The 27938-nt window shown below is 40.6% G+C and overlaps 1 protein-coding gene across 3 annotated transcripts; it reads right to left on the bottom strand.

The window, feature by feature from the left end:
- Positions 1-428: 428 nt before the first annotated feature.
- On the bottom strand, positions 429-26785 carry LOC144517098 (ras-related protein Rap-1A-like). Of its 3 annotated transcripts, none has more exons than XM_078248951.1 (8): positions 26676-26785; positions 17749-17837; positions 16791-16859; positions 16431-16487; positions 12939-13079; positions 7077-7220; positions 6545-6671; positions 429-1528 (listed from the first exon to the last, which is right to left on the bottom strand). In XM_078248951.1, exons 2-7 carry the CDS (start codon positions 17803-17805, stop codon positions 6582-6584), a joined length of 558 nt encoding a protein of 185 aa, XP_078105077.1. In that variant the 5' UTR covers positions 17806-17837; positions 26676-26785; the 3' UTR covers positions 429-1528; positions 6545-6581. The 3 variants fall into 3 exon arrangements, with proteins under 3 accessions (XP_078105077.1, XP_078105078.1, XP_078105079.1); XM_078248952.1 differs by lacking the exon at positions 26676-26785 and adding an exon at positions 24013-24127; XM_078248953.1 differs by lacking the exon at positions 26676-26785 and adding an exon at positions 20545-20554.
- Positions 26786-27938: the final 1153 nt, after the last annotated feature.

Here is a 27938-nt window from a genome sequence, read left to right as displayed (position 1 = left end):
CTTCTTTCCAATACACAAGTTTTTGTGTAAAGAAAAATCATCATAAAAAAGATGCACCAATTTTTTTGTGATTGTCCCATTATTCCACATTACACAACTGGTGGGGTGTATGCTTTGACTTACTGAAACTCACTGAATGTCATTTCTTTTCATATACTGACACCTAGTGTACATTAAAAGTAAGGCATATGTAGGGCATAATACACCTAAATAGGCTAGTTGTACAGTGCATATACAGTAATCCAACACTGCCTTCTCTCTGCCATCTGTTGATCAATGAACAGACAGCTTTCACTGTAAATAATCAATATTTATGAATACTTAATAGCTAACAAAATATAAATATGCAATGCCTATTTTTGTTCCATATGAAGTTCCCAACCCTTTAAAAAGACACCTTTTAATTTTCTCAAATAAGTCAAATCCGCTTTGGATAAAAGTTTAATTCACAAAAATACATTGACCAATATAATGAAAATGTACTAAAATGTACTTTAATAATCCATAAAAGCTGGAACATCATTGACAGAAAAACACAAGAAGCATTATTAGAGTTGGTTTAGTATAATATATTTCAGCTTCAAGAGACATAGAAATCAATCCTTATTTTCCCCATATTTCTTCTATAAAAGACCCATTTTTTTTCTGAAGCATTATTATGCAAAAAATGGCATTAGAATATATTATGGGAGCTATGAAATCCCAGTGACTGAGTATAAAATTAAGTCACATCAGAGAGAGATATTCGCAGAAGTCCATGAACAACAGGGCGAACAAAGAAATATAGAATAAAAATAATACATATCATAGACCTTGATCTATCATCACTGACATGACAGGCATGGAGAATAGGTGTATGGCTATAAAAAAAAGAAATCTCACTCTTCCACTTGAAAACATCTACACTTAATAACTGATGCATATTTTTCATGCTCATATTTGAAGAATATTTATAATCATACAACTAAAAAGAGGTCAACTTCCATGTCTTTCAAATACGATATTGAAAAAGATGAAAAATACTGAATCCAAGTTCTAACTTTGTTTTCCTTCTTTTTAACGCTGTTATTTTTCTTTTTGTTGAACTGTCAAAAAATGAAAATAAGGGGGCTGCACTCTGGCCATGTAGGCAGCTCATGGACACTTTTTAAAAAAAACTTTCAGAGGCTTTTTATCATCATCATCATCATAAGTTTGTGGTGTTTGTTGGTGCAGAAAATGGAGACTGTTCATTCAGGGTTCACACTGAAACAGACACAGAGGAAGGTCCTCGGAGGTGAGAGACCAGAGTCTTCTCTCTCTTACTGTCTTTTCTTTCTCTCTCTTTACTCTCTCCCTCTCTCTCTCTCTCTCTCTCTCTCTCTCTCTCTCTCTCTCTCTGGTGTAGATCATCCTCTTCTTTGATAGGAGCAGTTCAGTCAGCTGATTCACCATTTATGGCTGATGGAGGGAGGGGAAGGGGGTGGGGTGGAGCTGTTGGAATGCTGGCACGTTCCAATCAGGGCAACAGTTCTTCATTACAGCATTTCTGCAAGACAGCACAGTGGTTAAGTCCTCATTTCATAGCCTGACTAGGAATTCCAAAACACCATCTACAAAATGTCAGTTCCCTCCAGTGGCCTGTTAATGACATTACATCTGTAGGAGGAGAAAACTAAATCAGGGCCACTAATAAATATTATTGTACTAGCTGAGCAGTGCCACACATGAATTTTAGTAACTAAACATACAAATGATTGATTAAACTGATTTTAAATACATTAACTTGTCTGTATACTCTTTATGAAATTGCTTCATTTATAGGTCAAACTAATGGTTTTGACCAAAAGCAAAGCCTAAGGGTGGAACACAGACAATAATCCTGCAAGTGCTTACTCAGCTGGCTCTTTGAGTGGCGGGCATGCTACCATCCAAATGAAGCTTAGTGAAAGTTTAATCAGGAAAAGATCTCTCTCTCTCTCTCTCACTACCCCCTAAATATACCACGTCACAATGGGCTCTTGTTGCCAAACACTCTTCTCAAATTCTTTTTATCATGCACTGGAATAAAAATGAATTGTTCAAGTTAAGTCTAAGCTAAGTCTCTCCTGATTAAACTGGGCAGTGATGCGATGGCTGCATTCCAATTAAATGTTCCAGGGCCATGCTATTAAACATGCTACTGCAGATCACCGGCACGACCAACTGGGGCACTTGGATAGTAGCCATAACTAATGTCAATGGTTTTCCCCTGTGCTTTTGCTGCTGTGGCAGTCTGCTTTGAAAAGAGCTTATTGTGAAGTCTGTTAGAGAGTTGCATACAACACTCTCAGATGAGGTAACATCCAAGTTAACTTTCAGATTTCAAAAGTTTAAAAGACAACCTAGAGCTCAATTACGAAGCCTATAAACTCTAATGGCAAAGTCACGTATTGTGGTGATAAAACAACATGTGGGCACATCTGACTCAACACTGTGCAGATAAGCTACAATAAAAAAGGCCCCGTTGCTGTAGGTGCCCAAAAGAGTCTGAAAAGATGCCTGTAAGGTATGTCCAGATTTCTCTCAAATAAATAGTTACACTTAGATCTTTAAAGACACACTGTCTCTTTTTAAACTCCCCGTATCCAGCATAGCCAACAAATTCCAGGTTTAAAAAATCTACAGAACTGCAAATACTAATAGCCTGCACCTTAAGAATCAATATACCATCATATTATATATGAGCTCCTTGTCAATTTCTGTCCGACTACCAGTGAATACAGTGAGAGCTAAAATCTGAGACTGGCGGCTCATGAGGTCAGCTAACTGGAAAATGCCCATGTTGTACAAAGTGAAATGTCCCATTAACTCTCTCTCTGTCCTGTGCAAGGCTGGCACTGTAACCCCTCTCGCTCTCTTACAGTGTACGAGCTTGTGTGTTGTGAGCAGTGGAACAGTGGGGCTGTAATCCCATTAGTGTTGGTTCATTGGACTGGCCAGCGTGTAAAGGGGGGGGCCAGACACCGCCCCAGGGCCCACTCACACAGTGGACCACTAACTGACCAACACAGATGGATTCAGACAAGGAACGCAGTGGGTGGTTTAGTTGCCCTGATGTCTGGGCTGGCCACAATGGTACTGTCTGTTTCACTAATCCCGTGTTATCTGTAATATCAAAAGTTTTTTATTTCCCTCCCTCCCTGCAAGTTAAAAGTGAAGGTAGATATAAAATCTCTGCTGCTGGCTGGTTTGGCAACACTGAAGTTTTGTTCTGACGACACTGCCCAAGATGTGATTGTAAGGCATTCTGAGGAACTGAAAAACTCTTGTAAACTGTAAGTTGTTCAGCTACACCCATTTTAATTTCTAAACAACAAAGAGGTCCTATTACTGACACCAAACCACACTTCATTATGTTACATCTGTACATTTTTAATGAACTGTTTGATTTTTATTCAATACTAGTACACTGCACAAAGATCCCACTGTCTAGTATAGAATGCATTACTCATCTGTTTTGATACTGACTGCCCTGTATGTTATAGAGGTGCTGACGACAGATTTTAGGGGATGAATAAAGTGATCACACCAAAGGCAATCGTCTCTCTCCTGCAGCAGTACTGATCCAGAAACAATACAGGAGATTCAGCAGAAGAGATGTTTAGGGCTGCAACGAACGATTATTTTCATAGTCGATTAATCTGTTGATTATTTTCTCGATTATTCGATTAGTTTGTTTGGTCTATAAAATGTCAGAAAATGGTTAAAAATGTGGATCAGTGTTTCCCAAAAGCCCAAGATGACGTCCTCAAATGTCTTGTTTTGTCCACAACTCAAAGATATTCAGTTCACTGTCACAGAGGAGAGAAGAAACTAGAAAATATTCACATTTAAGAAGCTGGAATCAAAGAATTTTTACTTTTGTCTTAAAAAAAATTACTCAAACCGACTAATCGATTATCAAAATAGTTGCCGATTAATTTAAGAGTTGACAACTAATCGATTAATCATTGCAGCTCTAGAGATGTTTGGATACTGTCAGCAGAGAAAATAGTTATTATGATTATGTGATACTGAGATACGAGAAATTATTTGTCCACTCAGATAAAAAAGGGTCAGCTACAGGACAGTAGCCCTAAACATGGTAAAGAGTCAGCATCTAGGACACTTCAGCATGGTTGACAACCACAGAAATGACAGCTTGTACTGAAGTCCTCCAGTTTAAGGACAAAGTTTCTCTAGTCATCTTGCCACCCTGCTGGACATTAGTTTCACTGACCAGACACAGTGGCTGTCAAACTGAATTCAGGCCAGTACATTGTGTACAGAGGCTCCTGTATCATCAAACAAAAACATTGAGGCCTTAGTTAGAATATTGGTAACTTTCTACTAGGGCTGGGCAATATATCGATATTGTGATATGAGACTAGATATCGTCTTAGATTTTGGATATCGTAATATCGTGATATGACAGAAGTGTTGTCTTTTACTGGTTTTAAAGGCTGCATTACAGTAAAGTGATGTACTTTTCTCAACTTACCAGACTGTTCTAGCTGTTCTATTATTTACCTTTTCCCCACTTGGACATTATGTCCACATTACTGATGATTATTTATCTAAAATCTAAGTGTGAAGATATTTTGTTAAAGCACCAATTGTCAACCCTAGAATATCGCCGCAATATCAATATCGAGGTATTTGGTCAAGAATATCGTGATATCTGATTTTCTCCCCATCGCCCAGCCCTACTTTCTACTGACAATCCGAAAATCACACCCCCAGACATGGCTTGAACTTCTCTGTCAAGCTCTCTTTTTATTCTTCACACAACTACCTCTTCACTTTTAGCGTGTACATCTGAGTGCAACACCATCAATGCCTTTAAGAGACACTGTCCGGCTCTTCACCCTGCCTTTGAGAGTGGCCATGGGGAACAGTTCTTTCCGAGCATAGTGACCCCTTAAGGCTCATACCTTTATCGTTTGGAAATACTGGAGGCCCAACTAAGTAATCTCCCTGTGAGGCTGGACACACATCATGAGATCTCACAAGATCTGCTGAACCTAAACTCATCTTTCAAAGGAAACTTTCCACATCAGGGTGCAAACATTCTTACTGTGACTTTCTAAGTCGGTGAGCAGTGGGTTAAATCTTATCAGGAGCTCATAGCGACCTCCGACCTACAGTGGGTTTAGGGTTAATGTGACCAGCAGCTAAAATTAGAATAGGCCAATATGATGATACATACTGCAAGATGATAGAGATTTGTTCCGCTCATACCAGGCAGCTATAGCTTTACTATTTCTCTCTGTTAAAAGGCCATTACGGCCATTGTTGCAAATCTATAAGCTTTATGCTAATTTTGGCATTATAGGAACCTTGCACCAATGTGAGGAGGTACGTTGATTTGATCAAGTATTTAACTTACTAAATTATCAACAAACAAAAATGCCTGCCTACCTGGTTATATATTTATTTATAATAGTTTCTCAGCTGATTTTCCAGAAAATCAGTGAGATTTGGTTCAAATTGACAACCTCAAGCTAAAATCTCTAGACTAGCTTCTCTGTTTGGAAGGATTGACGGGAATAGCAGCCTGGTTTACAGCTCGTGTCTGTTGTCAGACTTCCTCATTACCAGTATCTGGTCACACTATAAAAAACGCTGTGAATAAACATGAAAAAAGAAGAAGCGATTCTGATTTTCCTGGGAAACAACCTGATGACCGATCTGGATTTTCTCAGACCTAACCAGCTGCTGCAGTCTGCTGAGGTCCATGTTTAATTCCAGCCATCATACAGTGACTCATTAATTCAACAGCAATGAAGATGTAAAAAGAAACTGCTAATGAAAGCACTTCACACTTTTGAAGGCTGACTCAGGGGGGGTGTCAGCCTGCCCCAAAACTTTTTTTGGATCTGTAACTTAATCAGCATCAAAGAAATGCTATTCATTGTCACAGGATGACAACTGCAGTCATTTTAAGTGACAAGACATGTCCAACACATACAAAAAAGATGTCTGACTGATAAGTTGTCACGTGGAATAGTTCTTGCTCTCAGACAAAGACTACATTTTTAACTAGGGCTGCACGATATGAGGAAAATATACGATAATGTTGAATATCGCGATAACAATATAACTTATAAAGTTCTGCATTTCTGCTGCTTTCAGTATTCTGCTAAATACAACACAATGCTTGTTGAATTTAAAACAAATGAAAGGAAATCCTTTCCAACATTCTTTTATTAAACAAAGTGAACATTGATTAGAATATAAAAGTCACCACTAAAAAAAACAATGACAGTTATATTTCAAAGGGCAGTTTTCTACGGATATTTTCTTTCAACTAACTTGCCCATTCTTTACTGCAGGCAAACAAACGCGTAATAGACTGTGATGAATGATAACTGCAACTGATGCAAGCAGCACCATCCAAGATGCATAGAAAGCTATTATGTAACAATAATTAACCCGACGGCCTGCCTATGCATCATGACCTCATGAATACAGTAGGTAAGCTGCTAGGTCTTTATGACTTCTACTATGTGACAATGTGGTATAAAATTATAGACATACACACCTGGCTCAGAGCTGCTGCAGGGGCTGGAGGGGAGTCTTTAAAGCAGGACACAATTGGATTTCTTTTTCGCCTTCTTCTTTTCCACTGGCGTTTTCCTATTTATCTGTCTGACCAGGTCATAGAAGATCTAAGAAAGCATAACCATAACAAAGAGAGAAAACTGCCAGTGACTTAACAAGCACTCCGCTTTCATACAAGGCAGGTCCTAAACACACTGTGGCACCTTTAAGCATTTGAAGCCTCATCCCTAAATGGATGGATACCGCCGTTTACACACAGTAGGTTTAATAAGAGTGCAGCACTGAGTAGTGGGTATAATCAAGCGGAGCTCATTACCACCTGCATCTTGAATAAACCATACTGGTCTTTGTTAACAAAAAAATAAATAAAATTCTGATAAGTTCACTCTTACAAATAGGTCAGCATTTAAATGATTCCTTGAGAGATAGATGTAATATTGGGGCTGGTCTTTGAGGACTAGTGGTTTACAATGTGGGCACGTTCACCAGTCGTTTGTTTTGTGTGTACTCACATCGAGGACGTTGATCTTTGACTTAGCAGAGGACTCTAAAAAGGCACAGTGGTTCCACTGTCTGGCCAGGTTCTGGCCCTGTTCCTTTCCCACCACACGCTCATCCTCCAAGTCGCACTTGTTCCCCACCAGGATCATCGGCACCTGAAGACAAGCAAAACAAAGTAAGCATGAAACCTTTGAGGCAAGTTTGTGATTGTGCGTTCATTACATGTAACCAAAATGTAGCCTTCTCCCTTTTAAAAATAGTTTATTTGTATAACATTGGGGATAAATGAATACATCAATACATACAAGATTGTCATCACCTATAGACGATAAACAGATTTATAGCAATGAAAAATGCTAATCAAACACCAATGTCTCTGGCATTATTTTAAGTGGTAAGCCCATAAAAAAATAAATGGAGAAAAAGGAGGGACAAGTAGAGAGGAACAATTAGGAAAAGGAGTTAGACAATAGAAATTTTAAAGAAGTAGTATTTTAAAAAGTAGGGGGTTTGAGCAGAAAGTAATGGAAAATAGGAGATGGAAAAATATTGGTGGACAAAGTGAGAGTTCAAGCAGGGTAACATTTTAAATGTTTTTGACACTATGGCCAATACAGTTTCAGTACAAAAATTTCTAAACTTATTTTAGATACAACTTAGAACACATTAAAAAGTGTTTCTTTTAACACAATTATCCAAAATTCCCAAATGCATCAAAGTTCATGTTTGCATTCACCTGCTTGAATGTGCATTTTGAAGTTGTGAATGCAAAATGTGTGTGAAATGAAAGAAATGCTACATAAATCTTGAATATTGGCTGGAAGGGAAAATGTGCTTTATCAAAGACAAGATGCAATACAAACTGATTAACTGGCGTGGCAGTGACTGCTGTACTTCTGTAGACAAAGCTTTGAGTGGCATCTTGTTGCCTGCACATATATCAGTATGTTCAATAAACCAAATACACGTTCTATAACCACACTTTATACAGGGTGCTGTCTACCCCTTGAAATGACAACAATTCTATTCCTATAGGCCCAACCTACTCACACAACATTGCTGAGCACACTGGTGACATTTAAGTCTGTGACATCCAGTGCCAAGGATGGACATTGGGACTGGAACAAAGTGAGAGTAATAACAGGACAATATTTGTCAACAAATGCTGAACTCGTGCATCCACAAAGTACAAGAGTGGAGACATGCTTATTAACAGCTAAGGAGTCTATTCATTTCAATTTGAAGGCTGGATTACAGGGTCACAAAGACAATCAAGGAAATCAATCCATCCCTGTGGGAAGGCAAAAAAAAAAAATCATTTAGGTTACACAACAGTGACAAAAGAGATTAACGAATCAATATCAACTTGCAATGAATGCAGTTTATTTTGGGGGGGGGGTTTTCTATATGAAAATAAATCCTAAACTGAAAACACAACCAGAAAACATAACCACTGACATGTGCAGCTGTTTTTGGAATCTCCCAAATACCCAACACTTCTTCTTTTGTGCCCCAAGTCAAATGTTTTAATAACCAAGGTCAAAAAAACTAAAAACTTTCTGAGGAAGAGAAAATATTCTGGGCAAAACTTCAGCCCCAACTGTCACAGTGGGCAGAGTCGGGGCAGTCAGGGTGTCGGGATGCGTCTCATCCTGCCTGCTGTTTCCTGACCGTCTATCTAGGGCCCGGAGGAAGTCATGGCAGCCCCGCCCAGCTGGGATAACATCGCTTTCCTTCCTGAATGTTTTCGGACATTTCAGCTGGATTCCAGGCTCTGGCTGCTGGAATTACAGGATAGTGTGAGACTGTGTGTGTGCGTGTTTGTGTGTGGATTGCGTTCATTTGGTTTAAACTTTACTATACCACCACCACTGTCACTGACAACAGAAAGAGGATCAAGACTCAAGTTTGTAGAAGATTTCTGTATTTTGTCTCAGCTTTCCAGGGGTTCACAGGATATTTGTGTTTGTGGTGCAGCTTAACAAGCAAGAGACATAATCAACTAGTGGGACATTTTGCAGGCAGGACAACAGGCGCCAATAATACATCAACTGGGGGAAATCTATTTGTGGTGGGACTGCAACAAATAAATCCATGCATGGGAAATCCTGCCTTCGCTCCCTTGTCTAGAAACCGCACCCAGACATGTCTTGAGGGTCTGGAAAAACGAGATATTTGTAAGCAACATGGTAGAACCCTGACATGCTCTAACTTGTTCAAAAGTGAGACCCTCCCCCACCCACAAGTCTACTTTCCAGAGGTCGTTTTGACCATAGACAGTATATAAACTGGACCAACAGATCCCGTTGCTCTGGACGGAGACCAGTGAAGGATATTAGAAGCACTTTTCCGGTGATGGCTGAGCGTTACTGCGCAGCCTCCAACTGAGAGAGACGACGTAGATGTGACGTGAGCAACCTGTCTGAAAGTTGTAAGTCTTCTGGTAGCTGTGCCAAGAGAAATCTCAATCATTCCCAATATTGCAGAGACGGAGAGCGTAGGTATATGTAAGGAGATAACATAGACACAGACTCATTATTGCTAACTAAAATGCTAGTTAACATTAGTAATTAAACTTAAACAGCTAATGTAAGTCGAAACTGCCTGCGAGCTTCTCCTGTACTATACGGCAATTCCTCTACTATGCGACAGTAAGTCGCGTGGTTATGACATAATCGTTAGCCTATTTTTACAAAAACCATAATGTGAGATACAAGGTAATGGAGCCTTTTATACATTTTCGTGTTTCTTTAGAAATAAACAATGGACAAATAGTCTTTACACGCTTCAGATGTAAAGTTATTCACTGTCAAAGTGGCGCCAAAATGAATGGCAGTCAATGGAATGCTAACGGGAGGTGATGGCTTGGTAGCATCAAAATGGCGCCATAGGAGCTACGCGTTCTGGGGAGAGGCTTACCCCCTTGGTTTTGACAGCCACGCTCCTCCAGAAAATGTAATACTTTTGAAGGCATAGGATGAATATTCCAAGGTCCTTTTTTCTTTGCTTTCTCTCCGTCTTTCTGGGCTGTTGGGCAGACGACAGGAAACCGTGATGTTTAGTTTAACCCCATGGAGGTTGATGCTTGATATCCAAACAAGCCCTCACACTGGTCTGCTGAATGACACTTCTCCCATGAGTCCTGGGAGAACCAGTGGTATGCCCTCCTAACACAAACTATGAGCCAAGCTGGGATGAAAAGGATGGAGAGAGGGGATGGTAGGATGGAGGTATGCAGGGAAGAAAAAATGTTCACTGTCAGCAGCACACAAGGCAGCATTAGACTACTTTAGGAATCCATGCAGCCCATAGAGAATCTGTTCAGACCCAGTTAACATGCTACAGACAGGTCCTGTCCCGCCCACAATGGCATGCTAGACATTGGATTGTGGAACACAGAACAGGGGAGTATAGAGTAGCTTAAATAAATGGAGCCAGTCGTTCCAAATGGAGCAGTGAGTCACAAGCATGGAGTCAGGCATTAGTACCATCCGAGTCACATAAGCAGAGACGGAGATGGCCCGGAAAAGTCATAAGACCTCTCTTACATAAGAACTGTGGAAGTAAGTAAGGGGAGTGAGCTTTTAATACACTGGCGACTGCTCACTCACTTTATTCTTCTCTCCTAACAACTTTTTTAAGGAGATGGAATTTGGCCCTACTGTGTTTAATGTACAGTCATTAAAAGGGCTTGTTAATTGAGCTTGGCAATATCAAGTGCTTCTGTACATTTTGCCAGCTTTTCAGTAAATGGTGCGTGGAAGAGCTGAGAATGAGAACAGCTGCGGCAGCAACTAGAATGTGTGCTTTAGCAATAGCTTGAAAGCCAAATAAGAAATCTGTCCTCTTGGGTGGAAAAAAGAAAACATGTTAAGCATTTCCTTTGGTCGTGCATTCCTGCAAGGGGCAAAGAAAGATAAACAGATGCCACGGTCATCATAGGCTTAAATCACCAGTGGACTGATAGCTGACAGAGTGGCCGTTATACCCAGATAAGCACAAACTAGGGATATATACATAGAGGAAAAAAAAAAAGGGACGTCAACTGTTTTCTTGCACGTTGAGGAGCCACTGATCCTGCAATCCATCCGTTAGCCTGAGGCTAACCTCAGCTCCCTAACCACGTAGGCTCTAATAAAGTACCACAGCCTCACGATGCAGTGTGTTTTTGATGAGCTGAGGCTTTCCTTGCACATCATCCCTGACAGTCCAATGACCCGCACAGAGTGCCAGACCACAGTAAGACCACAATGCAAACCATTGAGAAAAGGGGGGGGGGGGGGGGACCCAGAGCAACAGGAGTATACTGGCACAGATATAGAGGAAGGGGAGCAAGAGAAGGAATAACAGAAAGATGGGACAGAAAAGAGCACCAGGCTGCAGAGGGGCTTTTTAGATGGTTGACGGGGGGGGACGAGAGAGAGAGAGTGAGAGAGTGAGTGTGAGTGTGTGTGAGTGTGTGTGTTATGGTAACATTCATTCCCTTCAGAGATCACCAAAAAAGGGCATCTGAGATCCTGCTGACGCCCCAGCAGAGAGGGGATGGAGGGCTTACTCACTCTACAGCCTCACAATTTAGCAGAGATATAGAAAAAAGAAAATGTGCTCCGAACAAACAGCAGTCCAGGAAAATAATGATATGACACATTCTCTTTTAATGTGCACTGTTACAGATCCAGGCTGAGGGGCAGACTTGGAGGGGAAAACCACAGTGTATGTGTGTAAAAAGCAAGACTGAGGGTTGAACATGCACTAGTGAGACAAAGACATTCCCCTACTTGTTACGGGACTCTTTGCTTAGTGGGGACTTTGGCTCAGTGTCTATGTTAAACACACATGAAGTAATCAAACCACAGAGACCTGCGTGACGCTGATATAAGCTAATGCTAGGCTACGTAGAGTACACAAGTTTCACTAAGTGCTTTCTCATTGTTTTCACTCTACAGACAACACAGAAATGACGCTATGACACCATGTTCATTATGTCAAGGTAATACAAATTTAAAATTACTGTTATACAATGCAGTGATTACAGTGTTGAATGGTATCCATAGCAACAGTGCAATCAGGATGAACAATGTAGGTGGCTGAGAACACAGAAGTGGGGAGCTTGTACTTGTACCGTTTTCCACCATCTGTGTTTCTACAACCCATTCAACCATGGTATAAAATAAAAATAAAATGAGAAATAGCCAATTTATGCTCCTGCGTTAAATCGAAGCCATAGGTACGTACATGGAGATACGGCCCCTCCGCTGTAGCCTGACTTGCACCTCTCCAAAAATGTAAATACACGTCGCGGCTTGGTAGCATCGCATTTCCCCCTACCCATTTCTGGGTTCTTCTTCTCTGTAAACAATATGAAATCATGGGGCAACCTCTAGCTCACCCAGTAAAGTGTGTGCCCCATGTAGGCTGAGTCCTTGGCAGCGGCCCGGGTTCGATTCCGACCCGTGGTCCCTTTGCTGCATGTCATCCCCCCTCTCTCTCCCCTTTCCTGTCTCCAAGCTATCCTGTCAATTAAAAGGTCATTAAAACCCCCAAAAAGTAATCTTAAACCAAAAAAAAAAAAAAAAACATGAAATCAAGGAGAGGGTTAACTTTTCCTGCTACAGCTTTCCGACCGTGATCACAAAGCACAGGGGACACACTTTGTTTCTCAAACTATGCCTCTAGAGTCGGTACTCGCTCATGCCAGTCACTCTCTCACTTGCTCTACCACACAATCCCCACACATACCGGCTCTGCTATTCTCTTAAAGAGATACGGTAGAAGGACGCAGACACACCAGCGCAGAAGTATAAACCTCAGGCCACTTAGGTAGGCTACGGCGAAGCATAAATCGGCCCTATGAGTGCATACTGTTTACTTACATCCTCTGTGTCCTTTACTCGTAGAATCTGTTCTCTCAGGTCCTGGAGGTCGTTAAAGGTGGACTGTGCTGTGATGGAGTATACCAGGGCGAAGCCTTGGCCGTTCTTCATGTACAAGTCCCTCATTGCTGTGAACTGCTCCTAAAAAGCGGGAAAAATTAAGAGGAAAGACGGGCTATGAGCTCTGTCATATGTTCTCTGGCATTTTATAAACTGTTGAACATTTACTGTAAACGTCTGTTACACAACAGGAAATCACAATGTTGTGACCTGTTCTGAGATTCAGTACATACAGTGACAGATATAGTGCAGTGGAATTGCTGGATCTCTGTCAAGTCTTTGCATAGCACACTCACATCATTGTAGAGTGTAGGTAAACTATCAGCACTAGGGATGGTATGGTTCACAAAATCCACGGTTCAGTTCGTATCACGGTTTTAGGGTCACGGTTTTCGGTTCTGTACGGTTCTTGTTATTTTTTTCTTTTAATCTTTAACACTCCAGAAATATACTTCAGCATATGATATATAGCTAAAATTAGCATATTGAATGCATGTTGCACAATACATGCATACAGTGGCAGTTCTATCTATTGTTTTATTTCAGCTGTCAACATAGGTAACATGAAATCCAAAATGTTCCCACACACCAGACTATATACGACGCTGGCGCATCCTCCAACTCCGGGCAGCCTTCCTTATCTCTCCCACTTACCATTTCTGCATGTGATGTGACCTGCAGCACTCCACACTCCACCTGAGGAGTGGTCGGCTCAGCGCCTCTTAAAAACCTGACAAATATTTTAAACTGACCTTTGTCAATCAAAAAAGCAGACAGATTCAGCAACTGTATCGCCTATTTCTCGCTTAAAATGTTTTCAGAAACACTTTTCGGTGAACTATTTTCATAAAATACGAGATCGTATTCAGAACATAGACTGTATATAGAATGGACCAACAGATCCCGTTGCTCTGGACGGAGACCAGCGAAGGCCATTAGAAGCACTTTTCTGGTGAGCGTCAAGCGTTACTGCGCAGCCTCCAACTGAGAGAGACAACGTAAATGTGACGTGAGCAACCTGTCTGAAAGTTGTAAGTCTTCTGGTAGTTGTGCCAAGAGAAATCTCAATCATTCCGAATATTGCAGAGACGGAGAGCGTAGGTATATGTAAGGAGATAACATGGACACAGGCTAATTATTGCTAACTAAAATGCTAGTTAACATTAGTAATTAAACTTAAACAGCTAATGTAAGTCGAAACTGCCTGCAAGCTTCTCCTGTACTATACGTCAGTAAGTCGCGTGGCTATGACACAATCAGCCTATTTTTACAAAAACGTCTGCTACGGAGCCATAATGTGAGACACAAGGTAATGGAGCCTTTTATACATTGTCGTGTTTCTTTAGAAATACACAATGGACAAATAAAGTCTTTAAACGCTTCAGATGTAAAGTTATTCGCTGTCAAAGTGACGTCAAAATGAATGGCAGTCAATGGAATGCTAACGGGGGGGTGAGTGCTTGTTAGCATCAAAATGGCACCATAGGAGGTTCGAGCTCTGAAGCGAAGCTTACCCCCTTGGATTCAGAACGAGACGCCATTAGAGTCCGTTTTGAAATTCGGGAGCAGCAAGAACCACGTGACGCATTCGTCACGCTCCTCCCCCTTGTTGTTTCCAGTAAGTGTTTTAACATAGGTGTCGAAAGTGGGCACTACGGCAGTAAGTGGTTAGTGCACATTAACAGTGTACTGACGAACCGTGCGACGCACACACGCTCCGAACCGAGACAAGCGAACCGAGCGGTTAGGATTTTTTTTCATGAACCGTACCACCCCTAATCAGCACCCTTTTGACTTTCCACTAGAACAAAGAATGAACATGTTGCTTCTGCACCATCAACATACCTACAATTACCTTACACTCTCCTACACAGTCTTCAAGCATACTCGTGCTGGGCAAAGGAGAGATCTATTCCTACGTGAACAAGACAGAGTCTGCAGCCATGCTGTGACTGTTCTTGCCTTTGAGCTAAATCCTTACAGCATGCTGATGTTTAGCGGTTATTTGGTCATAAACCAAAGTTTTAAACTTATGATGATAATAATAGATGAAATGTTAGGGAATCAGTAAAATTATTTATTTGATCCCTTAACAAAAACAGGAAAATCGTCACCAAATAAATCTAAATTATATTGTGGCAATCCATCCAAAGGTTGTTGAGAAATTATACTCAAAACCACAAATGTAAACTTTATGGCGACGCTAGGGAAAAAGTGAACAAAGTCAGTAGGATGAATGTCAGGTAGGGCATGCTACATTTATGTAAGGGAAAAACTTATAACTCAGGTCATAACTATATGGCATATCCGCTGGTAAAATGTTTGAATGCGTGTTGTGTTGTTTTTGGCGGCCTGTTTTAATTTTAGTCTAGTCTTTGTGTCAAGCGGTCATTTTAGTTTTCGTCACGTTCATACTCTTTTTAGTCTAGTCAAGTTTCAGTCGACTAAAAGTCTGAGCATTTTAGTCTTATTTTAGTCAGAATTATCCATAACTATTATAGTCTAAAATTGATGACATTTAGTCTAGTTTTAGTCAATGAAAATTGTATTTTAGTCTGTTTTTAGTAATGCAATTCTATTTAATCCAGTCAATATAGTATAAGTACCTAGCAGTATAGACAAAACCAAAATGTTGGCCAACAAAGGATGCTTAGTACACATGGAGTCAGTCAGGTAGGAACTAAGAACCCACACACTCTCTCACACACACACACGTTTTCTTTTCCACATCTATGTAATGAAAGTTTTTCCTAATGCCGTTTATTCTTTTTCTTCCAAAGACGAACTCTGGCTGGCCGGCCACGGTCCCAGCTTTCTCTGTGTCAGACTTAATTTTGTTTGTTGTCGTTTACGCTAGTCTCCAACTCTAACTCTCCGCTGCATCTTCTAAATTAAATAATGCCGCGACAGGGCTTGAGGAAGTAACGTCGCCTGCGTCTACGCTGTGCGACCCGAGTGCGATCTGATGCAACCCCTGAAGTGAGACACAGGGAACAGAAATACTGCAAAATAATAATAATAATAATAATAATAATAATAATAATAATAATGAGACTAAACGAGACGAAATAACATAACATTTCATCTCGTCCAACAAAAATGAAGAGACATTTTAGCATAGTTTTTATTTCGTAAACCACATTTAGTCGTTTTTATTCGTCAACAATACTGCATTATACATTTAATTATAGTCATCGTCACATGACCATCATTTACGTTGAGTCTCGTCTTCGTCACGTGATAAAGGTTCGTTGACGACGATATTTAGTCATAATTTTCATGGTGACGAAAACACTAAATGCAATTCTAGTTCATCTATTTTTTTTGATGTTTTGAGATTTCTTCAATGTGTTCAATACAGGGACTCAGGGGTCCTTATACACTTTAATACATGGTATCAACAGAGGTTTCAGTAGTATAGAGTTCACTTACTGTGCCTGCTGTGTCAAGAATTTCAAGCATACATTGCTGCCCATCTACCTCCACTTGCTGTAAGAGAAAACAATGGCAACAGATAATGTAAAGCTACATTTCAGGTCAATGGGCATGCACATCATATTCCATATTTATATGCTGCATACAATACAAACCATGAGTTAGAAGCAGGAGATAATAATACATGTAAATACAGAGATGGAAATAAATAAAAACAGGAGAGAAATAGAGATGAGGTAAGTTAAATGAAAAAAAGAGCACAATATGACGACGTGAAGCTGCAGAGCAGCTGCTAACAATCAGCTCATTCCTATCCTGCACTCTGCCTCCCCTTCTCCACCCTCAAGGGACACTCACCTTTCTGTACGAGTCTTCTATTGTAGGGTCATATTTTTCCACAAAGATTCCTTGTACAAACTGAACTGTCTGTAAGAAAAGATACAGAGCAAGCCAACGTCAGATCAATGTGTCCTCCCGGCCGTGAGAACAAAACATCTAGAGTGGCAAAAAGTGCCATGTGTCCTTGCTGTGTTATTACAACAACTCGGCCGGGTATTCAAGAAGAGGATGTTCATGATGTTGCCAGTCAGACCAGCCAGGATACAAGAAAAAGTCTGATTCATCTTACATGCATATGCAAATTAAAGAGTCTTAGTTAGAACTAGTGCTACATTAAGCACTGTGCTTAATGGTTGGTTTACATCAAGGGTAGACAAGCGTTGACCTGACAATGGCTTAAGGTCTAAACATGTCAGCCTGCCAGTTCGAGGGATTAACCTGACTTCCACACCTGGTCAAAGTTAGCTAAGCAGGGCATGCAACATTTCATAGACATTCATGGTCCCCAGACAACTTTGTAATGACAATAAAATACATAAAAGTTCAGAATTTTGTGCCTGTGTTTAATTTCAAATGGTGAAATTGATATCTACATCTAGAACCAATGGCAATCCTAAAAAAAATGGATGGGAACTATAGACACAGACAAGCTGACAGCACACATAGCTAATCTAAAAAACTGTACTGTATAACACTGGGCTACAGGATGGTACAGCTGAACACTTGTCAAAAGACGCAAGCATGTTATCCATAAATAGTTATAGCAAAAGCAAAAACAGTTTAAGTAAAAAATGAGGAAATGGATAGTTTCATCGGTGGTGTTGTGGCTCCCTGTGACAAAAATGCCTTAAATTCTTTAACAACATGGTTTTCTCAAAAAAAAACTTTGTAGCAAAATGTATTTAGGAAACACACTGAAGAGATGTTAAGAGGTGGGGAGGGGGGGGCAGGAAGTGGTTCAGTAGGGAATACTCACCAGAGCGGACTTGCCCACACCTCCAGAGCCTAACACCACTAGCTTGTATTCACGCATGGCGGGTTTGCTTCACCGGACAGCCCAACAGTCTGCACAGGACAAATGGGGAAAAGCAAAAACGGGAGAGACAAGATAAGAAAAGGTGCAAAAACAGATAAAAAAAACAAGATCTAGCCTAACTTTTCAAGCAAAACAAAGGAATTTTCCCAGTCTGGTCTGAGTTTTTCCTCAGTCATTTCTGGAGGTTATGGGCAAGAAGCAGCACAACAATGGAGGGAACACCCATAAGTGGAGCTGCTTCAGGGTGGAGGAGGTTAAGAGTATGTGACCCCTCTCTAACCCAAACCAGCTGTGGTGTGTATGAGTGTAGGGGGGACTAAAGGGAACTGAAGGGGAGAGGATACATGGATCTGGCAGATATTCCTCCTAATGACACAATCATCTGGCATTCACACACCAAAACACACCCTGCTGACAGATGTTTTAGTCACTCATTCTTGGTGTTGTACAACAAGCAACATAGTTTCAGTGTGTTTGACTAATGACTAATAACAGCTGAGGGAAAAGTGTGATGGGGAGGAAATTGTGAAATCACTGTAATATCCCTTTAGGGATGCAGAGGCTTCAAATCATTGGCACACACTGTGGCGCAAAGTCAGTTGGGTTAGCCAACTGGGTTACTACGAGACTGCTACACTGAGGGTTAGTTGTGGCTGGGTGACGTGGGGGATTCCTGATTCTTTGTTAACTTACTGGCTGCATATCAAATTATGTTTTTGTAAAAGCTGATGATCAACTGTCAGCAAAAGATTGATTTAGACTACAAAACGTACATTTTTCAAAAGAAAAAAAGTCTGTCAATGATTAGTTTAGTCTAAGAAATGGGAGAATTTTCTCAACCCATAAAGAAACGTTTAAACCTTCAGTTTAGAGCTCCAAAGATTTGTCAATTAATCAATTAGTTTAAAAAAACAAACATTTTAATAATTGTTTTAGTTGATTCTTAGCAAAAGCCCCTTGTTCTTTCACAAATATGCACTCATTCATGTGTAATTACTTCCACCAACTAATCAAAGTACTCTCATAAGCGTAGAATCTGACATTCAGAATCATTCAGAATACATATGAGTGACTCGCTCAAATGATGGCAGCCATGTAGCGCCTCCATCTTTAAAATACATTAGCCAAAGAGGGACATACCTCCGCCTTTCGCCCTCTCACACCTATTGGCACTGTGACGAATGCCAGGGGGAGATTACTCGCCAGGGAAGCGAAAAAGAGAATTAAAAACAACAAGGCGACAGGCAAAGCAACAAGACCAAAGTTAATATTGGAGTGGCTAGAAACAGCTGCGTGTAAATGACGGAGAGAGCTAATTTCGGGTTCGGCCACCATAGGAGGAAGGGCTAGAAAGTAATATTCAGTTGGTTGTCATATACAATTTCACCGCTAGATGGAAGAAATTCTTACACAATGTAGCTTTAAGAAAGGAAATGACTAAAAAAGTTAGCAGCTTCTCAAATGTGAACATTATCTGGTATCCTTCCTTTTATGACTGTTAACTGAATATCTTCGGGTTTTGGACTGTTAGACGTCGCCTTTTGTGCAGCATGTTGGCATCAAGGCTGTGTTGAAAATCAGAGCGTGTCTTCATGTAAAAATCAGGTCTCAAGGGAGAAAGTAAAACCTTGCTTGATAATCAACTCTTTCTTCAAACTATTATAAAAGCTAAATCGGCAGCCATTCTGGGAAGCAGATGATCCCCTCCTACACTATTCTTTTTGCAGCACACTTCATCTAAATACTCAGGGGGGGTGGACAAAGGACCCAAGAACCTCAAACTTCAATCACAAGCAGTGACTATGTTGGATATGAAGCCCGGACTCACTGTAAATAATTCATACTCACTAATTCTCAACACACAAAGAGAAGATCTCCTTGCACGATTAGGGAGGAGCCATTGGAAGAAAAAAGTAAAAGACCGTGGCTACACGAGTGCTAGGCAAACAGTCTCTGCTGCACTCTCGTGTAAACATTTAACTCAAGTGTCAAGAGTCAAGTGCGTGCACAGTGTCACATATACGATGTTAAACAGTGTCATACTTTAGGCTAGGCCTCACTTGCAGCTATCCACCAGTCATGGTTCTTGTATGGACACTGTGGACTGACTCTAGCTAAGACAGATGACGCCAGGAATCCGCTCTGTAACAGTTTCCGTTAGATTATTATGGGACTGCTTCAGGAAGTCGATATGGAGGACATGTTCTCCTTCAAAAAGTGCACTGTCAAATTTGATCTGTTCCCTCCCTTGCTTAAAGGGGTGATAGAATGATTATATAGGGTATTTCACACTGTTCCTTAAGGTCTCCTAATAGGGTATGTAACATTGGTTGGGCTGAAAATTGCCCGAATGCCATTTTATTAGGCCCTTAACTACCCTGTGAATATGGCTCTATTTGGAACAAGAACTTTTCTTCCAAATATGGTATGCTCATGAATACTTAGATGAACTACACGCTGATTGGTTTGAGCGAACCACATTGAAACACATTGGAGACGAGACAGCAGGTCTTATGTTTCAGACACCGCAAAGTTATACGTCGTTTGTCGGGCTATTTCGTTATTAAATTCACTTCTGAGACTTTTTTATGCGAGAAATCAACTATATAAAGCTCAAATATGGGCCGTTTAACAAAAATTGATGGCTAATTGCAAATTTGGTAAGACGTGTCGGACTTTAGGAGCTCCACACAGTCTGACGAGAAAACGGCAACCTCCATACCCAGTGAAAGTCACCGTTTCTCGGCTACTGGACTACCGGGGCTCGGGGCTCCGCAGAGCTGGCTGGCTGCCAGCTGCCGGCATAACTAGAGCATATTTAGTTTGAATTTCGTCACGCCACTTATATAACATCTACCCCAAGGTCTTATAAAGCTACCAATGGTGTCCGATATCAATTTAATGCATTTTTGTGAACATTAGCTAGGGATTTCGTTAGCTGATACTGTCCCTTCAATCCTATGAATCGCGGCTGGAGCTCCATCAGGGCCTCGGCATTTTGTAGTCCAGTAACCCAGAACCGGTGACTTTGCACGAGTATGGGCTTCCCTTCGTGACGGAGATCCAGCTAGCTCACAGCGAGTCTATGAAGTAGGACACGCCGTGTGGCGAGGCAGCACCGGCCGCTGTCACGTAGCCTGCTGAGCTCCTGCTGAACTGCGACACACAGTCGGACAAAATTTGCAATTAGCCATAAATTTTTCGTGTAACGGCCCATATTTCACCTCTACATAGTTGATTTCTCGCATAAAAAAGTCTCAGAAGTGAATTTAGTAATTAAATCGCGGACCTCTGGAGATCTGCATGACCCAGCTAGATTCAGAAGACTAAGCTGACCTCAGGTCAGTGGTGTGGCCTATGCAAATGTTGGGGCGTGACAAAGACTAGGAGTTGGGATGCTGACTCAGCTTCCAGCTTTGTTGAGATTCACCTGTTTTCAGAGGCAGTTTCAAAATGTGAGATTTGCAGAGGATAGGGGTATCAATGGGATTTTGAGCTTCTATGTATGTCATATTTACCCACCGAACTGTCGTTATTCAACTATGACGAGGTAAAATCGGTTTTGCATTCTATCACCCCTTGAAGAAAGCTGAGGTACATCAAACCTATCCATTAGGACCTTGGTTTCCAATCTATGCCTTTGTGTATGTCTGAGGCTTATTGTTTTAATTTCTTATTCAAAAAAATACCTGGAATTAAAAAAAAAAAAAAAAAAAAAAAACTGGATCAATTTAAACTGATTTACCTGCATTTACAGGACATTTGTTAACAATTTAATAATTTATTCTGATAATAAAAGGAGGCACTCTTTATTCAAGGAGAGGCAGGGTGCCACCATATAAAATGCTAAGGGAAATCCTGTCTTCCACACATTAAAAGTAGTTTTGTTTCCTGCCACAAGCGTATGCTGTTCACCTAAAGAAGCTAAAAAAAAAAGTTATAAAAAGTTTTTTTAAAAAGTAGAAAATTGGAAAAAATTTGTGCAAATTCTGATTAGAAAGATACCATTTAGCATGAACATCTTTCGTACCTACATTTGTATTATTGCCTTTTCAACTTTTTCCCTTTATTAAAAAAAACAAAAAAAAAACATGTTATTTTTAATACATAAAAAATGTGAGCGCATTGTGTGGCCTTTGTTTTTACGGCCTACGTTTAATATCAAGTTCGGTAACCAACTACCCGAAGAAGAGAAGATAAAGAGATTCAAAACTAATCGGCGCAGCACTCAGGCTTTTGCCTCCACTATGTCCAATCACTCAGCGGTTTCACTTCTTCAATACGCGGTTATTGTTGTTGCCGTCACTGCTGTTTTAACTGTTTTAATGCATTGGCTTAGCAGCATCTGTAGAGTACATGCAGATGAACAGCATCCGATCTCCGCCGCGCTGCTCGGAGGAGTATCATGTGTCATATCGTATTGTGAACAATACGATATGACACACCCTAGTCTATATCCTTGATGTTCCACTTCCGGGATTGCTCCGGTGCCACAGGAAATTCCACCGGATGCATGGATGACCGTTTCCTTTCACTTTCTTTGTGTTGGCGTTCTAAACTCCGGTGGATTTATGAGGACTATTGTTGACTGCTCCTCAGATCTCTGCAGGGTAAATTGAGACAGCTAGCTAAACTATCTATCCAATCTGAGGTTTTCTCTCGCACGACTATTTTACAGCGGCTCTGTGCAGAGTTTAGTGCTGCCCATGACGATTGAAATTGGTTTAAAGAAATGTAGTCTTGCTTTGCCAGACCCTCCTCCAAAGCGCGCTGAAGGAGAGTCTGGCTACTCCACATAGCATTTGGGGATGGGAGAAAAACATGCTCTGGTTTAATGGCATTTCTTTAAACCAATCAGAATCGTCATGGGCGGTGCTAAACTCCCCACAGAGCCGCTGCAAAATAGTCTTGGGAGAGAAAACTCAGATTGGACAGATAGTCTAGCTAGCTGTCTCAATTTACCCTGCAGAGATCTGAGCAGCACTCAACAATAGTCCTCATAAATCCACAGAATTTATGAAATTCCAACACAAAGAAAGCGGAAGGAAACGGAAAATGCATGCATCTGGCAGAATTTCCTGCAGCACTGGAGCAATACCGGAAGTGAAACGCGAAGGATATAGACTAAAAGAAATGCCAATAAACCAGAGCACGTTTTTCTCCCATCCCAGAATGCTATGTGGAGTAGGCAGACCCTCCTCCGGTCCGCAGCATGTGGATGGTCTGGCAAAGCGAGACTAGACACACCCCTACAGTGTAGGTTTCCATTTGTTCATGAACAAATGCTGCAGCTCTTCCACACCAACATTTGAGGCTGTGCAACCTAGGTCAAGTCAGGTCTGTTTAACAAATTATCATTAATAACACAATAACACTTTAGATGAGTAATCCAGAACAATACATTGTTGAAAATAGCAGGATTATATTGTTACATATCAAATTAAAAGCAGTCCTCAATTATTTGTCTCAAAAATAGCTTAACCATGTCATATGATATATATGCTACTTCAGCACACAAATACTAGGACCACTACAGACGAACATTTAATATCCAGGAATTCACAATATAGACACCACTGCTGACAAGTCTTGTAACAATTTGGCCACAATTAAGCACATTGGCCATACATAGTCCAGCCTAGGCCAGTTTCGGCCTAGTTTTGGTGAAGTTAAAGTGCACCACTGAACATTAATCCACTTAAAAAGGCAAGAGTAGGAGTAAGATTTCTCAGCTTGAGTGTGTTAATTTATGTTCATTGAGAAGGGCAAAGTGGTTGTGCTTGATGCCTGCCAAGACACAAATACCACTTTCTCAAACAACATTACTAATCAAGGCTAAAATCCAGCTTCATATTCAATTAGTGAACAACACCTGCCTCGGTCTTATTGAGCATCCCACATGTAACAGTATTTTCTACAAAAGGCCAAAAAGGATGCTCTTGCTTCGACACCTTTTCTACAAAGTTCATACCAGGAAAACTACACACAATGCTGCACTCTCTCAAACGCCTGCCTACACACTCACGACACACACAAACACACACACAAGACCATTTAAGGACATCTCCCTCTTTCCATTGCCCTTCTACTACACACTGTCATTTCCAACAAAACAAACTCGTAGTAACCCCAGCAAATAAGGAGCGAGGGAAAGCCACATGCCACAGAAAACATGCTCCACCATGACATCACTGCATCACTCACCCTCTACAGCCAAAAGGTATGTATCCATCTAAGGCTGGAAACTGGAAGAAGTGGTGCTGCTAGCAAGAATATGCAGCGAATGCGTCTGGATAAACTACGTCTCAAACTTGAGGAAACTGAAATTAGAGAGCAGAGGGCTTCACAGCTCAACTACAACATTTAGGATGAACTCCGATAGCAATGGAGCTGTCACAGCGCCTGACTCAGCAGGGCAGTATGATTGACAGCTGCCCTCTGTATCTTTCACCGGATGGTGCAGATAGTGAAAACGCACACATCCGTTGGTTAAGCTAGCTGCTTGATACCGACTTGGGTGTCATCTTCTTATGTGCTCGTTCGTTGACGCGCATATAAAAACAATATCCCCTTGAGGTTTAAGGGTAGAAAAAAACCACAGAGTGAGTGAGGTAATAGCTGTTCTGGTGGAGTGTTTTTTAATGTTGATAAGCTTCTGGTTACTCATTACCTCCAACACAACCACAGTTCACATCACTTGTTCACACTGAGCTTAGCATAAGAAACCCACTAACTTTAGAGGAATAACCCAGAGTCTACTGACAGCAGACAACCTGTCAAGGAAAGAGCTTGAGTAAAGAAGACACAGCGCTTTATTTTACAGCCAACATATTTACTTATATCCTAATGTCTTGAAAATCCCCTGGAAAGAATTATTTTATTTAGTCCTCGTTATAGGAAAAAAAGAGACTGTTCAGTTAGTTGTGGTAAGTTTAAAAACAGCTGTTGAAATCCAGAGGAGTACAGCTCCATATAAACACAAGCTGCAATGTAATAATTTTAAAATGTAATGATTTATTTTTTATTATTAGAAACATTTATTCATGTTAAACTGCATGATTGACTATAGATAAATTGCACATTGTTGCATGTTCAGCTGACCTGCTGTGCCATCTAAAAGACTAGCTATCTTAGCCGCTAAGTAGGAATAATTAATTGGAAGAATACCAATTGAACCCTGTCTCTAATTACCCCTATAATTAGTGCCAAATTACATAGTTATTTCTAGGAAACTTCCTAGTAAATGTGGAATTTACAAGCCTGTAAAATAAAACGTTTCCACAAGAGCTTAAAAACAATGCCACGTTTTCACAGCAGCAACTCATTTTAAAAGCTGATCTTTACGTGTGATATATAACAAGGCAATTTGACATTTGTTCACAGTTCTGAAGACGGTGTCAAATATCCTACACAATCTTCTCTATCAAAATTCTACCTAAAAGAGAAAAGAAATCAAAAGCTCCCATAACCTAGTTGCATAGCTCTTACATCTCTTTTCAGCTCCACTAAAACCCTAAATGCCCCCCTTGAGTCAGAACAAAACTGCCGCGGAGGACACAAATCTTTGCTGTGACTTAATTATGACAAAGATCTGTAACTGACAAGCACCATCAGCCGAATGCATTTGTGTTTCTGAGGCCTTGACTTGTAACCACATCCTCTTTCCAGCATAAGAAGGCTTCATGCTGATAGGATGGAAAAGGAGTAGCTACCTACTAAAATAGCCTCTTCCAGTCTCTGTTCCTGTTCAAGAATCCAAACAGCAGGCTTGCTTATAGAGGGGGAGGAAGTGGGGTTTAAAGCATGTGTCTCATCAGACCTGGGCTATGAAGAGATGCAGGGCACAAGATGAGGCTGATGTATACTTTCATTTAACACAGGATAAAAAAATAAAAAAAAGAGCCAGTTATCCTCCTTGCAGAAATGTCTACTTCACTTGGAAACTGTAACAATCCATAAAGTAGACCTACTGTGTGTTTATAGTTTGATGATGGTGTACACACCTTTGCTGTTTCAAACCACTGTCCCTGCAGCAGAAATATCCTGCAACAGGCTGGCATAAAGCTCAGCCCCAGACAAGAGAAAGTCAATTGAGCTCTTGGGTTATCTCACTGTGAATTTACCTAATTTGCTTACGCCAGTGTCATATGCGTATCACTCCAGGTCATGCTAAATCCCTACAATCTGTGGCTGTGACTTTCACATAGAGCAGTAACCAACACTCCGTCAGAGCATGGTGATTATCACACCTTCAGCTTCCATAACATCAATCAAATTACAGATAAATACTCAAAATGCCATAATCTTTAATCTAGGCAGCCGAGAACCGCATCTGTCCATAAACAATCTAGTTTCATACCAGCAGCTAGTGTCCCGTTATCAAGCTTGTTAGCAAAATGCCGCTAACTAGCTAGCTTTAACTGCCTGCGACGGGCCGCCGACACTTCACAACCGCTAGCTACAGCTCGTTAGCAAGCAAGCTAGCTAGCCGACACATTCCTCTCCTCGGCGTACAATCATAACACAGCTAGGTTGTCAGAAACACGCTGCAATCAAGCGCATTGCATAGCTCAAACGTCAACCGGACTTGGCAGGTTTTAAATCAACCCGCATCACGATGGATTTGCTCGGTAAAGACCAGATTGCTAACGTTACCTGCCCTTCCGCCTGGCCTTGACTAAAATGGGAGTGCACACTCCGTTTTGTACTTGCGGACAATTCTTTTCATTTATCCGACACGTACAACACACGCCGTGCACCGTGCTGTATCTGCTTATTATCCCGCATGTGTCAACCCGACGTGCTCCCAAGCAAATGACTTATTTGACCGCGTTTAGCATCCAGTAAAGTTTGGCATTTCCACTCACCGTTTCTCGCTCGCTGTCTCTCGCCGCTCCGCAAGTGTCAGTTTGCCTCCGGCCTCTGTGCGCAGCAGACGTCACTCCCGACTATTTCTCATTTTTCTTAAAAGGGCATGACACATCAGCCACTCGTCCCGCATCATTTGCATGATAACGGGACTGCACAGTAATGATGAGTGTTGTTATGCTACATGATTTTTTATTTTTTTATTTGAGAAATGTAATGATACTGACTACCTTTCAGTTTTAGTTTTATTTACTTCATTTTTTACTACCTTTGTTTTTTATTGAATTATTATTTGTTCTTGATATGTTACTGCAGTACATGTATCTTATGTCCTGATAATATGACTGTATCGCCTTATTGAGAGTGAAGACAGGACTGTCTTGTTATCTTTAATGAGTATGATGCCGAAATGTTTTATAATTGATGTTATTGTCACGTTGTAGGGACCTATGAGAGAATTTACACAATAAATGTAATGGGGGGGTGGACTAGTGATAAGTGTCTCTATAAATACACAATACACACACACCCTGGTTTTATCATTATTACTAATATTACTAATATTCCAGGACTTGTATTTAAACATTACATATTCTTGAAAAATGACTTACTTTCTGGTTGTGAAGTCTGTCAGAGTTCAAAAAAGCAACAACAAAAATACTAAAAGAATAAATATTTTTGTGTTAAGAGATATAACTAATTATATAATTGCCCAAGCTATTTCAAATTACAAACTCCAAGCTGTTTGAGGTCTTTTCGTGCAAGTCAAAATCAAGTATCGAGTCCTTGAGGGCAAGTCCAAGTCATAAGCAACTTTCTAGTAAATTTCAGGTTTCACACAGACACACCATTTCAACATTTCTTTTAAAAGCTGTTAACATTGTTCTTAATCCTAATTAGAGCTGAAAAAAGGATAGTCTATTAATCAAATAGTCAATTGAAAGACAATTAATCAGATAATTTGAAAATAGCCAGATTAGAATGCTAAAATCTTTTAATCTGTGTTAGTTGCAGTCTCAGACCTAATATTTAAGGTGTGTGTCACGTAGAGGAAGCTCTTACTGTATTTTATCTTTATTGTTCTGGATTTCTTTTTCTGGTTAAAAGAGACTTTTCATTCTTCAATTTTTTTTGTGATTTATTCTGATTAAGTGTACAGCTCTGCCATGAAATGAACCATATCTGACCCCACATTTCCCTTCCCCACCCCCTTATTCATCCAGTATCCTTCACCTGTCACTACACAGAGCAGGCTACAAACA

Source organism: Sander vitreus, chromosome 4, assembly GCF_031162955.1.
Source record: "Sander vitreus isolate 19-12246 chromosome 4, sanVit1, whole genome shotgun sequence".
In the NCBI taxonomy this organism is placed as follows: domain Eukaryota; kingdom Metazoa; phylum Chordata; class Actinopteri; order Perciformes; family Percidae; genus Sander; species Sander vitreus.
The sequence above is the reverse complement of the archived record's forward strand: the minus strand, read 5'-3'. Positions and strand labels throughout refer to the sequence as shown.